The 15,941-nt window shown below is 40.7% G+C and overlaps 1 protein-coding gene across 1 annotated transcript in view; it reads left to right on the top strand.

The window, feature by feature from the left end:
- ITIH5 (inter-alpha-trypsin inhibitor heavy chain 5) overlaps positions 1-15,941 on the top strand; it is a 42,586-nt gene that overhangs the window by 7,227 nt on the left and 19,418 nt on the right. The window contains exons 4-7 of the mRNA XM_015865927.2: positions 199-306; positions 1,248-1,498; positions 7,065-7,234; positions 7,768-7,884. Coding sequence (XP_015721413.1) covers positions 199-306; positions 1,248-1,498; positions 7,065-7,234; positions 7,768-7,884 — 646 coding nt within the window. The remainder of the gene's footprint in view (positions 1-198; positions 307-1,247; positions 1,499-7,064; positions 7,235-7,767; positions 7,885-15,941) is intronic.

Here is a 15,941-nt window from a genome sequence, read left to right as displayed (position 1 = left end):
CTGTTGCTGGAGGTGCTAGTCATTCTCTGGGTAGCAGGGCAAGCGAAGGGCAACCAATTCACACTTAACTTACTAAGGAACAAATTAAGCTCATGGTTTTAAAATGTGTTTAGTTTGGTCATGCTAAAATTCCTTACTGTGGGTAGACATTACTGCCACAATTTTGTCCCTCACTATAGCAGTCTCTGATCTCTCTAGGAGCATTGGCAACAAGACTTATTATGGGGAGGTCACAGGGAAAGAAAAGAAGCATGGCACTGATGACAAAACAAAGACGAAGAAACCTCCAAGCCCTGTGAACGGAAGGCAAGTGTCATGCATTCAACTATGTTCTGACGAGTAATGTATTCTCTGCCCATATTTTTGTCTACTTTGGTATACACACGTATGGATCTGTAGGAAGAGGAAGGAGCTAAACAAAACGTTGTCTTCACTGCCTGGTGTTATTCCCATGCTCCAAGCAACATAAACTTGTGTGTGACCTTTTCCGGCTCTGTTACATAACTTTTCCACTTCCAAGGAGGTCCAGGATGTCAAACTGATATACTTGAGAGGGAAAGAAATCATATTACCTCCTGAATAACTGGCAGTAAAATTAAGGCACACTGACCTTTAGTAAGTTACAACTTCAATAATGCGAAGATATTCAGTAGTTAGAGCCACAGGTGCCCTTTTGTAGTCATTTTTATTTGCCCTGTTCTCAGTGCTGAAATCAAAGATGATGTGAAAAGAGAATGAGCATCTTTATTTTCTGTCATTCATAGAAAATCTAGAGAGAAAAAAAAAAAATCATGTGTTAGGTTCCAAACAACCAAAATAATGTGTTCTTCCTATAAATGATGTTTCTTGAAAATAAGAATTATGGATGTCAAACTCAATGTGGATTCATAATGTGACTAGTATGGTAAAAAAAATATGAAACGAGCTTTTAACAAAAGACAATCCAGGCATAAAATGGAACCTGCCACACTGTGATCCCTGGAAGAGAAGAGCCCTTTCAGAGAGGTGTCCAGAGATGGAGATGTCTTTGCAGTCCTATTTTTTCCTACTGAGTATGTAGTGAGAAACAGCTAATATTAGGGAAGAGATCATTGTACTTTGCTTAAGGTACTGCAGTGAGTCACTGGGGCAAAGGAAAGAATTAAATATGGGTCTTATAAATCCTTGTGGTTAGAAATCAAGAGGTAGTCTTTCTTCTGGTCCTGCTCTATGCAGTATATGTTTGACATATTCCTCTTTTCTTCCAGAGAAAATGGCTATGAGACATTCAAAGCCTCTGTTTTCATTCCTCGCAAGATGCAAGCCAACTTCCTATTGCATTATGAAGAGCTCTTGCAAAGGCGATTGGGAAAATATGAGTATATGGTCAGCATTCGGCCCCAGCAACTTGTAGGGAGGTTACGAGTGGAGGTGAACATTCTGGAGAACTCAGGTATCATTTCACTGGAAGTGCCTCCCCTTCGAAACAGCAAGAATAAAGGCAATGGGAAAGCTGAAGGTAAGGCAAGATTTTATGCTCTATGATTTTGCTATTTGTGAGGTCCTAATAATTTCTTAGGAACTGTATTGACAGTGCTGGGAGTTCTCTGGGGCATTCTTGACTAACTGTTTCATTCATTTACCTCCTGCTCCAAATAAGCCATTAAACAAAACCACAATACTGCAGTAAAGTCTCATTGCTCAGGATTCAGACTATTGTCAGAAAGTAAGGGAAATGACGGTAACACGGAAAATAAAGACAGAGACCTTTGAAGATTATTGACTATAGGGCTGATCTGATTCATTTCAATAGGACTGTTTTCTATTGTCTTTAGAAGCTTGGGACTGGGCCTTCCGGCCTTGTGCTCAGTATTTGAGCAGCTTCTTCTCTGCCTACATCTACATCTACTGGGAACTGCTTAGTTGAAGTGAATTGTTTTTTCCATCTACCTCTGCCAAGACAAGGATAGGAAATCCTGCTTTTTAGAACATGGGAAATTCCATGAGGAAAAACCACTTTCCAAGTGTCTACTCTTACCCCAACCATCCTTGGGCTTGTCCAAACATCAAGCATAAATTAATGATTTTTAGTGTAAACTAACAGTGAGAAGCACAGAATACTGTGACTGATACGTGCTGGCAAAAAAGAAATGGTAAAGTTAGAAGGGTGAGTCTGACGTGGAAGCAGGATGTAGAAGCTTGTGAGATTTGACCTCCGTTACTCTAGCTGACATAACACCATTGAAATCAGTGAAGCCATTTGTGTCTGCCAAGTGAAGACTGATCAGTCGGCCTGGTACTACTGATTTCATCCAAATAACACTGAAATAAGTGTTTAAACTACACTCTCAGAAATACGGTTTGAATTTGGGTACTCCTGTATGGAGCCAGGAGTTGGACTTAATGTCCCCTGTGGATCCCTTCTAACTTGGGATGTTCAATTCTGTGACTCTATGATGTCAAGGCCCCTGGTGACTTGAACTAAATTCAGGTCAAGCCACATACAGCTAATTAGTCTCTGCTGTACATTCATGCATTGTGTAGTAAGAGTGCTCCATACCTCATCAGGAGGGACAGGAATCCTTTTCCTCCTATCAGGGAGTATCACAGTGCATTGTGGCATATGGTTTCCTGGAAAACATCTGTCACTGATCAGTGTTGGAGATAGTCTAAGCAGAGCAGACAACACTATTGGTCTAGTACAGCATTGAAATTCTTGTGTAAATGATACACAGGGAAAAATCATGTAACTTGCTCTCCAAATGACAATCTGTTAGCACTGATAATTCTTGGCACTGTGCTTGAGATTCAAAACAATACTTTTAAAATGGGCCCAAGCTCTATGATTCTAAGTTCCTCCCTATCCAGCAAAATTTATATAAATAGATGTGACATTACAGAATGGGTAAGCAACTGAAATTCACATTCCTTTGCTTAATCCTTATTCAGAATTGGTGCTACAAAGTCTTAAGGACAACGAGTTTCAAATTGGAGAGATTTATTGCGTGTGACCTTGTCTGACCAACAAGATCAACCACAGTTGGAGCAGACAATAGGAACTTCCTGCTTCCTGAATGTAAGTGGGAAGCACAAGAATACTCCTAGAGAGGGCAAGTTCAAGGCAAGGAGTACTTCACTTTGAAATCCACCGTACTTCCATCTATTTTCATCTCTTCAGTTTGATCCAGAAAGCAAATAATCTAAGCTATTAGTCCCTGCAAAGCCTTCTTGTTCATATAACGTGCAAAGACCCAAGACCATCAGTAAAACTAATGTGAAATAAAACACAATCCTTTAGATGGTCCAACGTTGAGACATGGCTGATCTGTATTTCATGGACCTATTGTCCTACATTTGTTGTGCTTTCTATATGGTGTCAGTAGAGTCAGTACCCCATGCAGGAAGCTTAGTTGAAAAACAGTTTTCTGTTTAATGTTCATACACAATTTGCACTTTTGACCCTAGTCAAACTGCTAGCATCCACACATTCTGTGAATGGAAGAGAAAAAACTTTAAGACTTACTGGCAGAAGATGCCCCTTGATGTGACGTAGTGAATGACATGTTTTCTACTTTTAAGGACGTAGCACAGAAATTGTAGCAGTTGACATAGAAGTAAAGAGTTCCGCCCATTTTTAGTTGTCAGAGCCCAAGATACAGAGATGATTGGACTTGGTTCCAGATTGTCCATGTATTCATGCAAAGTCAGTTATGCATTGGCCAAAGAAAGTGCTGTGTACATCCTCTCTGAATATGGAGTAGAGACAAGGTGATGACAGGTCTTTCCAGGATATTTCTTTTGTCAGTGATTCCTTCACAGACAGCTCCACCTGGGAGTTGTATTTTTCCCAAAGGAAGATAAGAGATATGAGGTTTGGAACGTGATCCTTTGGCTTGTGCAGGTGTTTGCTTCTGTTACATTCAAAGCCCAAAACAGGAGATGTTGAGGTCAGTGATGCTGGACACTTCTGGCGACCTCAGAGTGAAGTCATTTTCTGGATGATGTCCTACCCAGCATCATTGGGGCTGACTGTTCTTATCCTTTTCCTCCAGAGCAGTGGTGTGAGAACCAGCCATCATCTTGGGTAGGGAGACACCAAGCTGCTTGAAGATGACTCTATTTCTCTTTAAAGTCAGTTGGACTAGTTTATCATAGAAATCTTTTCCAACTTAATCACTCTATGATTCTATGAAGGCTCTAGACTGCAGGAAAGTTTTTATTTCTTATCACAGTTGTTTGAAAGCTACAACTTTGCATTTGAGTTCTATTCATTACTCTGCCAGTTTCCAAAATAATTTGGGCTTAACTTTTCATCATGTGGAGACTATATTTTTACATGAAAAATGCTTTTACTTGCTTTACTTACTTCAGCTGGATTTGGAGGAAAATTTCTCCAAAGACTATTAATTACCTCCACACGTGCATGGATCAGCGTAGGTCTTTGGAGATCATCCATGCCTTGAACTCTGCAATATTTCATAGATTTTCCCCTCCCAGTCACTTATCTGAAAAGAATTTGGCCAGTAAACAAGAGAGAGTGATTGTGATTCAGATACTAAGTGCTGCCTAAAAGAGAAAGCTGGGGAATGACATAGTAATTGTACTCAAAGACATACAAGGCTGCTCCAAGCAGAAAAGAAATACTATTCTTACTATGTCAACAGAAAAGATAAAAAAAAATCACAGGCTTGTAATACAGAAATAAAAATGTAAATTTGACATTGAAAATATCTTCCTAAGAGTGAAAAACTGAGTTTCTAGCAAGGGCTGGCAAGGGCAGGTATTGAGCTTTCACTATTGGAGGTCTGTAGTATTTCCAGATCATGTGATAAAAATAAGTAGGAAGAGATTCAGCCTGGGAGCGTGGAATAGATTAGATAGCCTGTCTTCTAGAGCTGACTTCTATTATTCTATTCCAAAAGGAAAGAAAAAAGAAAAAGAAAAAAAAAGGAAAAACAACCTGTACTCTGTCACTTAAATGGGACCTTGGAAGTGTCAGAAGACAGGCTGAAAATCCAGGAAGGCCAACACAAGCAAATTGGATGCATTGTGTATTAGAAACATATTGCATATGTTGATTCATTAGACGAGAGGGCAGCTATAATAGGAAAACCAAATCCAGGGAGATAAAATCTAGTGATTTATGAATTTTCTTTGTCTGGAGAAATCTGAACTGTACACAGACTGTAGAGTAAATGTCAAAGTTCTGGGCAGTCACAACATAAGCCTTTAAGATTTGACTCTTGTGTCCTGAATTGATTTATACGCATTAGCTGAGAACTATCAGTTTCTTTCGGGATGTATGAATTACAAATGGTTTAGTCAGAGAAGCCATAGTATCACACAATGATAGAATGATTTTGGTTGGAAGGGACCTTTAATATCATCTGGTTAGAATCTTCCTGTTATAGGCAGGGACACCTTCCTCTAGACCAGGTTGCTCAAAGCCTCACCCAGCCTGGTCTTGAATGTTTCCAGGGAGGGCACATCCATATTCTCACTGGGCAACCTCTTCAGTGTCTCACTACCCTCACAGTAAAGTATTTCTTTCTAATGTCTAGTCTAAATCTACCCTCATTATGCAGAATTAATTACTGGCTTTACTTAAGTTGAGTAATATCTGCCATTCACCTTCCTGTTGTCAAGAATTTGGCTGATGAGTTTGTTTCCAAATTGTAATCCTCCAACCATTTTTGTATAGAAATTTGTCTTGAAGAGGAAATCCTTTCCTGCCCATGTAGCATGCTCTTGTATGCTCACAGACTCCCAAGACAGCTATAAAACAAAAGCCAGATGAATGTGGAAAAGAAGTCTTAGAGTGCTATTGATTTGACTCTTAATTTCATGTCTTTGCCTGGAGAAGTCTAGATCGTACATAACGCTTTAGGGTAAACATCACAGCTTTACCTAATCATTCTATAAAAGCACAAGAACCCTATTCTTGTCATTTCTATAAACTTCAACCTGTGAGAAGTCAAGAGAGTCAAGTAACCGCTTCATGCCTCCATTTTCCCACTAGTTAAATGGACATAATCATATGTATCCAATTTTGTAAATCACTGTGGGATCTGGATGTGTGGTGGATGATGTTCAGTCTTGCATACAGCTGTCATGTTGTGTTCTTCTAATGCTGCTCAAAGCACTTTAAAAAGGTGGATAAATGCCACTACTCATTACAATGACAGTATTATAGGAACCCTTGGAGAGAAATACTGGATACAGGACTAAAAGATATACTTAGTAGGCTTGTGCATAGCAAAAAAGACAGTAAGGACCACCCAAAGAGACAGCAAACAATCTTCATATACCACTGTAGAAAATGATATTGTCTTTCTCTGAGATGCCCTTTGAAAGGCATGTCTGTCTCCATTGACTCCAGAAGGGCTCTAAGATATTAGCATGAGTTACATCTCTGGGGTGCTGTTTGCATGACTGCACTAGCAAGTGTTGGATCAGTCAGTCAGACTGAAATTACAGTGACTATACTCTCAGCTCTTTGCTGAAAATAAAGGGATCTAAGGTGACTTGTTCAGATGCAGACATTACACAGACACTTATAATCAGCCATATCAATCCCACCTCACAAGTTTATAGAATATCTGAACAAGTCACCTCAAGATCTCTTTACAATCTGTAGAGACAAATCTGCAGTATGATTCATATCCTAGAAGAAATGTTTGAACAAGTCAAATGAATCATATATTGTCTGGAAGGAGCTCTTGTATAGGATCTGCATTCTAGATAGACTGAGTTGGTTGGTACTAAGATCACCTACATGTCTGAAGCTGGATGTGTATTATTCACAAGAAGTAATTAGAAGTCATACGGAGAATATCTGGCCTTTGAGTTCAGTGACTCCCAAAAAGCAGTGAGCATAGAAATATTGAATAAACTTTTTTATCCCTGATAACAATCTTGGGATAGGGGTTATTGAGTTCCTATTTTATGCTCGATGAGATGAATCTTGAATCTCAGCACGTAACTGTGCTAGTAGACCTAACTTCATGGTAATACACTGTGTGCAGTGCTTAGATATACGTAAGAAAATAGGAAAAACTTGTAATATTATAGTTTTATCTCAACAGGTGATGTCTCTCCTCCTCCTTCTACCGTGATTGGACAAACCAAAACCTTAGCTAAAGTTACATTCAGTCCCAATGTTGTCGAGCAAACCAAGATTGCCCGAAATGGCATTCTGGGAGACTTCATAGTCAGATATGATGTCAACCGGGAGCTGAGTGTCGGAGATGTTCAGGTACTTTACATGGCTGATCTTTTCCACCTTACTAGCTATGCCTGAAGTGAACTGACTGCCTTGCACACTCCACTATATCCTAGCAAATGTTTTCCAAGGGAAGGCTTGTAAAAGCTATCCAAAATAAATCCAGTAAGTTTGCAACCAGAAGATGGACTTAAAAGAAAGGACATACTTCACTGAGTTTCTTTTTTTGTATTTGTTTTTCAACATATAGGCTGTATGCATCTGGATATAGGGCCAAGAACCCACATGTATGTGGTGATTCTGATCCCCGGGTGCATACGTTATATCCTTACTGTATTTAGAAGAAAACCAGTGTCAACCATGCAAGGAGATGCAGAGAGTTCCATTGGGCCCCCAAATGTGAATGAACAGGGGACAAGAACCAAGAGGGAAACTGAAGGGAGCTCATTCTCCAATGTACACACACAGATTGAAAGCAAGATCGGGAGCGCTCAGCCAGTAATTATGTGTTTGGAATACTGAATCACAATCTTTCTTTCATTTCTAAATTCATTTTTCTTCTACAGATTCTTAATGGGTACTTTGTACACTACTTTGCACCCATGGATCTACCTCCCTTGCCAAAGAACGTTGTCTTTGTCCTTGACAGCAGTGCCTCTATGGTGGGAACAAAACTAAGGCAGGTGAGTCCTTGCATGTGTTATAGACTGGTTGACTTTAAGGTTTTAGAGAACTTGTTTCAGACTTCATCTTACCAGGTGGATTCCTCATCACTCTGCATAAAAAGTCACTGAACAGATTAAGATTTTGCTGGGTAGTTCTATGCTGTGCATTTTGAAGAGAGGCAGATTAGAGAGAATTCCCAGAAAAGTTTATTTAGCAAACCACTGTGTCCATCTTAGCAGAGAATACAATTCTGTCTTTCCATTACAGAACCCTTGGAAATACAATGTATGACTCAGTGAGTTCTGAAAGAAAAGACAGTTTGCCCTGCTTGAGAATCTGATTATTTCACTGCAAATCTCAGACGTTTTCCCAGGTCACAGATCTTGTCATGAGTCAACGTGTTGAATTGAAGGCCATATTATCAATGCTTAAAACTGGCAATGCTTAAAAATGTGGAGGATTCAGCCTGGTGTCTGAACATTTCTGTTTCTCCAGTTGTCTGAACTGAGTAGTTCCAGTTCCAGTCCAGGATCCAACTAGATGACTTGGAAAAGGTACCATGTCTGGGGGAATAGTCTTTTTCTCAGCATGATATTATCAGTCCGAACTACAGTCATAGAGTTGTAGAATCCCTAATGTTCAAAAAGACCTCTAAGATCATCTAACCCAACCATCGACCCATCAGATCTAATCTAACTGGAATATGAAACACTTAAATCTGGAACAAAAATTATGGAGTGTTACACAAGTCATAGGTACACTTATCTGGACTATTTAAGGTTGTTACATTATTATTTAGTTACTAAATGCTTAATATATTAAGTTAGAAAAAAACATGTATTTAAATGCTTTAAACATTTTAAATCCTTATAAATCTTTGATTTGTAGTTTCTATCATTCTTGTTACCAGTCAGTCATTATAATTTTCGTAACACAAATTCTTGTATTTCAGCAAAGAATTTAAGTGATTTGCTCCACAGTTATGAGATATGGAAATGTTAGGTGGCTTTCTTTCTTTTGAAAGTGCCGTATCTTTGCCTTCCACTTTATTATCTACTAATGACTTCTCACATACATTATAGCGTCTAAAGTTTCTTGAGGAGATGTTTAGATCACATATTAGGAGGAATTTCTTCACAGAGAGACTAGTCAAGCAGGCTGACAAAGGAAATAGTGGAGTCCTCATCCCTAGAAGTATTTAAGAGCTGTGTGGATGTGGTATAAAGGACATGGTTCAGCGATAGGACTTGGCAGGTTAAATTGATGGTTGGAATTAATAAGCTTGAATGTCTATTCCAAACTAAATAATTCCATGATTCTATGATACTAAGACACCAGTATGAGGTTTCAGCTTGCATGGATGTCATGTTATAACCCTGCTAGAACAACTGAAGGCTAATGGCTTAGACTTATGTCTTCTTCAGTTAAGGAGCTCAGACTCCTTTGGCACCTGCCTAGAACATGGAGTGATAGGAAAAATAAGGAAATTGTGGTTATTTGAAAGCATTGTGAGTTTTTTTGTTTAGTTCTGTTTTGTTTTTTTTTCCCTTGGCCACTAACACCAGCCTAAATGTCCTTCATGGACACAAATTACGGTAATTCCATGACAGTTTTGTGTCTTTGATCAAGGACATTGTGGGTGTTTATGCCTTTCTATCTCTGATAAAATCTTCACCATCTGGTTTCAATGATGGTCATAAATCTTCATTTAGAAGCTGTAGCTTTTATTAAATTAAATTATCTCCACTTTAAGCTAAAATGACTCCTAATTGCTTTCCCCAGTGACTGGAGTAGAAGAGAGCTGTTAGCAAACACACCTAGCACTGTGCTGAAGCAGGTCTTGAATGAAGATGCCTTTGAATCACTACAAATTCCTCTGGACAGAGCCTGACTTTTGGCTTTCTGTTAGCCTGCTGAAAAAATGTCAAGCCTTCTCTTGCTGAATTGCACCCAGCTCTGCATGCTGTAAGCAGTTAGCAGTGCAGAACTGAACCATGCAGATTAGGACTCTGTAGGGCATGGTGCTGGGGTGGGCTGCACAAAGTTGTTCCTTGGGTCAGCAGATTAACCCTGTACTATGAAAACTTTTATTCTCCTCCTGGGCTAATTAGCTTTTCTTTTCTTATACTTACTAGAAACATGACCAGGGATTAACCCTGGAAGGACTGCTTCATAGCCTAGCTAGCTTCTACTACTAAAAATACATACATTTCAGGCTAACTAAGTAGAAATAAATAACTCTTAAGCCTGAAGCAAGAGATGTGTCTAGCCAGGTCTTTTGTCAAGGGTGTATTCAACTTTTTGCCTATTGCCTCAGATACACTTTTTAAATGGAGAACTATGGGTATGTTATGTAGCACTGTTATGTTCAGTAAACATTTATCTTCCTCTGATTTTAACTGCTCCAAAAACCCAAAACTTCATCAGGTTATGGCCTGAGTCATAAACAAACATTCAAAGAAAACAAAGCAAACAAAGCCTAAACAAATACTCCAACTCAAACTGCAGATTAGCTAGGGAATACCCAAGATCTGGGACTGACTGAACAATAGGTCTCTTTTGGTAAAGCAGTCAAAGCCATGATTTCTGTTTTCTCAGTGGCCTTTTTACCCAATTGCTGCTATTAAGATGTTTGTTATATTATCAACATGTTCCCTGGTAGCAAGATACATCTGAGCAGAGGAAATGCCTCCTTTTCTCTCAGACTCCTGCAGCTGTGGTGGTAATATGTGGTAGTGTATAGTGAGCTGGGAATTCCTGTGGGATGGTGTTCCCTCATTTCTGTCTGCTGAGTCACATGCACGATCAGCTAGAAATACACTGGGCTCTTGTAAAGAGAAGTCGTTCATGTCAGCTATGGTAACTGTGGCAAAGTTTTTTAGGGCTGTAAAAGCATGGGTGAGAAACATTAGCTGTGCACTCTTTTCCATAGCAACTCAAGATTTCATAATCTTCAAGTATCTCCCTTCATAACATTAACAGCAACATGACTCAAATGGGGTCAGTATTTCATGCTTCCTGCAGCTCTACAAAGAAAGTTATTTCTACTTTTAATCTCCCAAGCTTTTCTAGTTCCTATGTGATTTTTTATGTGTTTGCACCTCCCTTACATTTCTCAGATATTTCAGCCTTTGAAGCAACAAGACATCCAGACCTAGTTGCAAACACGCATAGTGGGACTGGTTGATCACCCTAAACAAGACCTTAAACAAGATCACCTTAAACAACCTAAAGCTTGTGAACGGCCTCCACCCTGACATGGAACCACTGATCACAACCCTTTGGCTGCATCCAGGCAACCAATTCCTAATCCACTGAACAGTACATCCTTCAAATCCATACCTCTCCAATTTAGAGAGAAGAATGTGGTAAAGGACTATGTCAAAGGTTTTGCAGAAGCCTAGATAGATGACATCTGTCACCCTTCCCTTGTCCACTGAAGCCATCATTCCATCATAGAAGGCCACCAGATTGGTCAGGCAAGATCTGCCCTTGGTGAAGCCATGCTGGCTGTATCAAATCACCTTTGTCTTGTATGTGACTTTACAGAGCTTCTAGGAGGATCTCCTCTACAATCTTTCCAGGTACAGAGGTGAGGTTTACCAGCCTGTAGTTCTCCAGGTCACCCTACAACTTGAGGCCATTTCCCCTTGTCCTCTCACCTGTCACCAGTAAGAAGAGACCAGCCCTGCTCTCACTGTAAGCACCTTTCAGATACTGAAAGAGAGCAATAAGGTCTCCCCTCAGCCTCCTTTTCCCCAGACTAAACAGCCCCAGTTCCTCCAGTCTTTCCTCATAAGGCATTTACCAGGAAGCCAAATGATTTTATCATGTGAGCAATCTGACCTAATTTTTATGGGACTTTTTGTTTTAGAGGTTTTGTTTTGTTCTAGAGGACATATCACTTTTACAGTGGTATAATTAGGAGAAAGATGGGCCAGGCGTAGGTTCACCACCTTGTAACTGCCATGATTATCCTCAGCATGGTGAAAAAGGACTTATCAGCATGAATTCCAGTGCTACACATCAGGCATGTTCTAAGCTATGAATGTGCCCACAAGAGGACGGGTTTGCAGATGTTTTGCAGACTTGGTAAAATGAAGTTGTTTCAACCATGGCTTAATTTCACCTTATTTTTCCCACAGGCAACAAATGCCCACACACTTAGCTGAGCAGTTGGCTACATCACAAGCCTGGCAGCTTGTCAATGGTAGTGTGCCAGGCTGTAACTCTCTTTGAGGTTAATTGTGCTAGGAGGAACTCAACTGAAGCTGGGACCTGCAGTGCGTTTGCAACTGCTTCAGTTTATTTGCTTGCATCCAACCATGGAACATTGTCGGCACCCCTGATTCATGACCCATACCATGTGAGCCCCTTTGGAGGCTTAAATGCCTCTGTCTCAGCACCCAAGCTCTCTCTGAGCAGTTTCAGGGTGGAAAGAGAGCAGACAAGCACCTCAACACCTAATGTTCTCACTTCAAGCTCCATTTATTTCTGCTGGTTGCTGCAGAGCTGGCTGTGGGCCTGTTGACTGCAAGTCTAAATAATGGCTGCTGTCCAGGAGAACAACCTTAAACCACCAGGGAACTCTGGAAAAAAATGCTAATCCTAATTAAAACCGTTAGTGATTTTAAAGCTCTACAAAAAGAAAAGATTTGTCAGCTTTCCCTCTTCCATTAGAAAGTAACTATCTGAGTTAACGCAGAGGAACTTTATGCACTGTATCCAGCACGGACTAAATTGATGCAGCTGCCACTTACTCAGGAATGCACAACAGCAGTGTTATCTCACTCCTCTCTTTAGATGTGGATATTTAATACAGCAACCACTACATTAAATAGGTCGTCAGACCAACATAGCCCTTGACTTCCCACCTTCCAAAAATACAAATACTTGTCATGCAACATTAATCAATCTACTTTTCCAAAACTCTAAAATTTATAAATAATGACAGGGTCACACAAAATAAAAAGCAAGTGTCAGAGCAAGAAGCCATCAGATATTCAGGATTGACATCATTTTCTGGTCGTTTCCAGGCCATAACTGTGTTTTCTGTTTGCTGTAGCAATACCTGCAAGTCAGAGCTGGCATCTATTCATGTTTTCATCATGAATTTGCTATTTGAAATTAGGTGGGTTATCTTCTTTGCCTCTGCTCGTCTCCTTGCAGAGTTTTGTATGGACTGGGCTTATGGCTGTACAAGAGCCTCAGAGTCTAAGAGAAATCTGATCTTGGTCAAATGCTATTAGTCTAACACTGCTTGCAGCAACACTGCTATTTCCATGTTAATACCCCTTCACCCTATTACGGGGTACATACTATAGGCATTGCCCAACTGGGACAATCTGTCTTGAACTGTAAAGAACAGTCAAAGCTCTGAAACAACTGCCTGGGACCTTCTGGGGAAGCCTTCCTTATTATGCTATCATAGTAAGAAGTACTACAGTAGCCAAGCAGTATTCATAGTCAGATTCTGATTCAAAAGTAATCAGAGCAAAAGCAATCCCTGAGCAAAAGTACAGGGATTGTTCCAACCAATCACTCTCCAAGCAACCACTGTCATTTGATATGAAAATAAGGAAGATGCATCACAAAGTAAGAAGTTTCACAGCTGAAGGATAAGGACAAGGTCTATAAGTGGCTTCAGAGTTAGGATCTCTTTGGAGGGATAACTTCATCTCTGTGGAAGTACAGCACTCCCTTTCATGGATAAATGAAAGGTAGCAGCTAGTTGTTGTAGAAACCCAGGGTCTGTGCTGTTGTCAACCTCTACTTGGACATACCAGCTCTTCCCAGAGTGGCTGATCTCTATGACAGGGGCAGGGAATGAAAGTCTCCAGTTCTTGGAATGATTTTAATGCACTAACTTCATCTTCTGAGGACAGAGCCAGAGGGAGAAGCATCAAAGTCTGTATTGAGGGCATGGGGTACTGTCCCCTTGGCATTGACCTTTTTGCTTCTAGCTCCATGGAGATTGTTTGTCAAGCTGACGGGGGAGTGTTTGAGTGTCCAACTGCAGCGTTACGTGATGTGACTCTACTTAAAATGAGCTAAATGCAAAACAAGACTGTGGTCTTCACACACTGCTCTGTCTGTCTGTCTGTCTGTCTGGGTAGCCCTGCTGTTTTCCAGGGAGTTTTTTCAGCATGGTACAGCCTTCAAACATTTCTCTTTGACTAATTTTACAGGCACATTTACTGCTCCAGGTGTAATCCATACTGCATTGTTGATAAGGGCTTGAAGTAATGATGCATGGTACTGATAAGAGCTTGCCTCCTTAAATCTTTGTACAGACATTTATTTATATCCTCAACACCGCTGCCAGGTTGCAAAGACTTAGCAACTAGTCTGCCCTCTGTGTGCATGAAAACCCAATTGCTGAGAAATCAGATCATCTTGCATTTTTTCATGTATTTATCCTCACCGTGCAGAAATGCAGAACCTCCAAATGACAGCTAAATTTGTCCACACCCTCGAGTACAGTTCCCACCGAACAGGAATTTACTACTTCACTACCCTGAGCAGATGTGGTGCAATACGATTTCCTTGATAGAACAGGCAATAGAGACAGTTCCTTCTAATGATGGAGAAATTCTGTTGCAGAGAGAAACTGTGGTGCACCTTTTCTATGGCCAGACTGGGAGTAAGCAACGTTCAGTTGATTAGCAAGGGATCTATGCTGATCTGGGGTGAGAGACTGGTATATGCACTAGGAGACGGTCATTTCTTGTCCAGAGCTCTACAAGCAAACTCCCTCTCTTCACATGCTAGCATCAGCATAAAACAAAATGCTTGTTGTCTAGAATTGTGAAGGAGTTTTCCTTGGTTACGCCACCAGTGTCTGCCAGGAAGAAAGCACAAGGATACATTGTTGGGGAGGGGGTGAGATTCAGTCACTGAACTGTAGGACACTCCCTGCAGAGGAAGAAAGGGCAGACTGTCCTCCCCTAAGAGGGGTACAGAGGAGGGCAAAATAATCCAGTGATGCACTTCTGGGTTAAAACCCATTTGTGGTTCAGAAATCCTTGTTGCTGACAACTGGCACATGATTTGCATTATGTAGGCAGAAAGAAAATAGTCCATAGAAGAAACAGAACCTCCTAAGAAGTGGCATTGAACCTCAGTAGGAATGACTGCCAAAATGACTTTGCTCACTTGGCATATCAGCTCCTCCCTATAAAATGACAGTGGTGCTCCCACTGCTTTTCTCTTGGCTATTGGAATTCCAGACTGGATCTCAGACCAAGTATGTTGCAGTACCTTCTCTGGCCTTAACAGAACTACTTCAGATGCATCCTGCATGATGGCCTTTCCTGACTTCACAGTATGAGTCCCTCTGATAGACCACAGGTAAATGGATCAACTATTTCTGCTTTAGAAACATCTTGGAAAAGCCACCATTGGAGCTTTCAATTGGCTGCCTGTTCACATTTGGAAAAGGAACATTATGAACAAAAGCATGAAGGATTCTGGGGAGGGGAAGGCCAGATCTGTTTTATTTCCCTGTGCTTCCTTACTGTGCATTGCCAAACAACATATTTACTTGTGCTTTTCTCCTCAGTGTAGGAGATCTGGTTTCTAAGCCCTTCTCTGTTGCACTCTGAGACAAGTTACTGGGTAGAGCTGTGGCTTTCTAAATCCCTTCATGCTTGTGTCTTGTGCCATAGCTTTCTTGTCAAATACGGACTCTCTCAGGAGATCCAGAAGGACAGTATAAAGGTCATGATGCACCCAGATCCAAAAGTAATGGGTCTCAGAGGTACCTAGGTAATTGTGATCTCTTTAGCTCAATACAGGATACTGCTGTCAAATTTTGTCCTCCAGACCCTTCACAGCTTTGTTGCCCTTCTCTGGACACACTCGAGAGCCTCAGTTAATGCCTTCCTCTTTGCTGTCCATGTTCTTCAACCTCCTTGATCTCAAGCCCGTGTGGTTCCCTGGTGCTGGCTGGAAATCTGGAAAAGGGCTATAGCTGCTTCCGATGTTGCACTGTCATGCTATTGTGAGGACAGATGCCAGCTGTATTTGGGCATGCAGGGCATGACTGAGTGTTGCTTAGAGTCAATGGTTTGCT

This window comes from Coturnix japonica, chromosome 1 (assembly GCF_001577835.2).
Source record: "Coturnix japonica isolate 7356 chromosome 1, Coturnix japonica 2.1, whole genome shotgun sequence".
In the NCBI taxonomy this organism is placed as follows: domain Eukaryota; kingdom Metazoa; phylum Chordata; class Aves; order Galliformes; family Phasianidae; genus Coturnix; species Coturnix japonica.
This window is presented reverse-complemented; position numbering and strand designations above follow the sequence as displayed.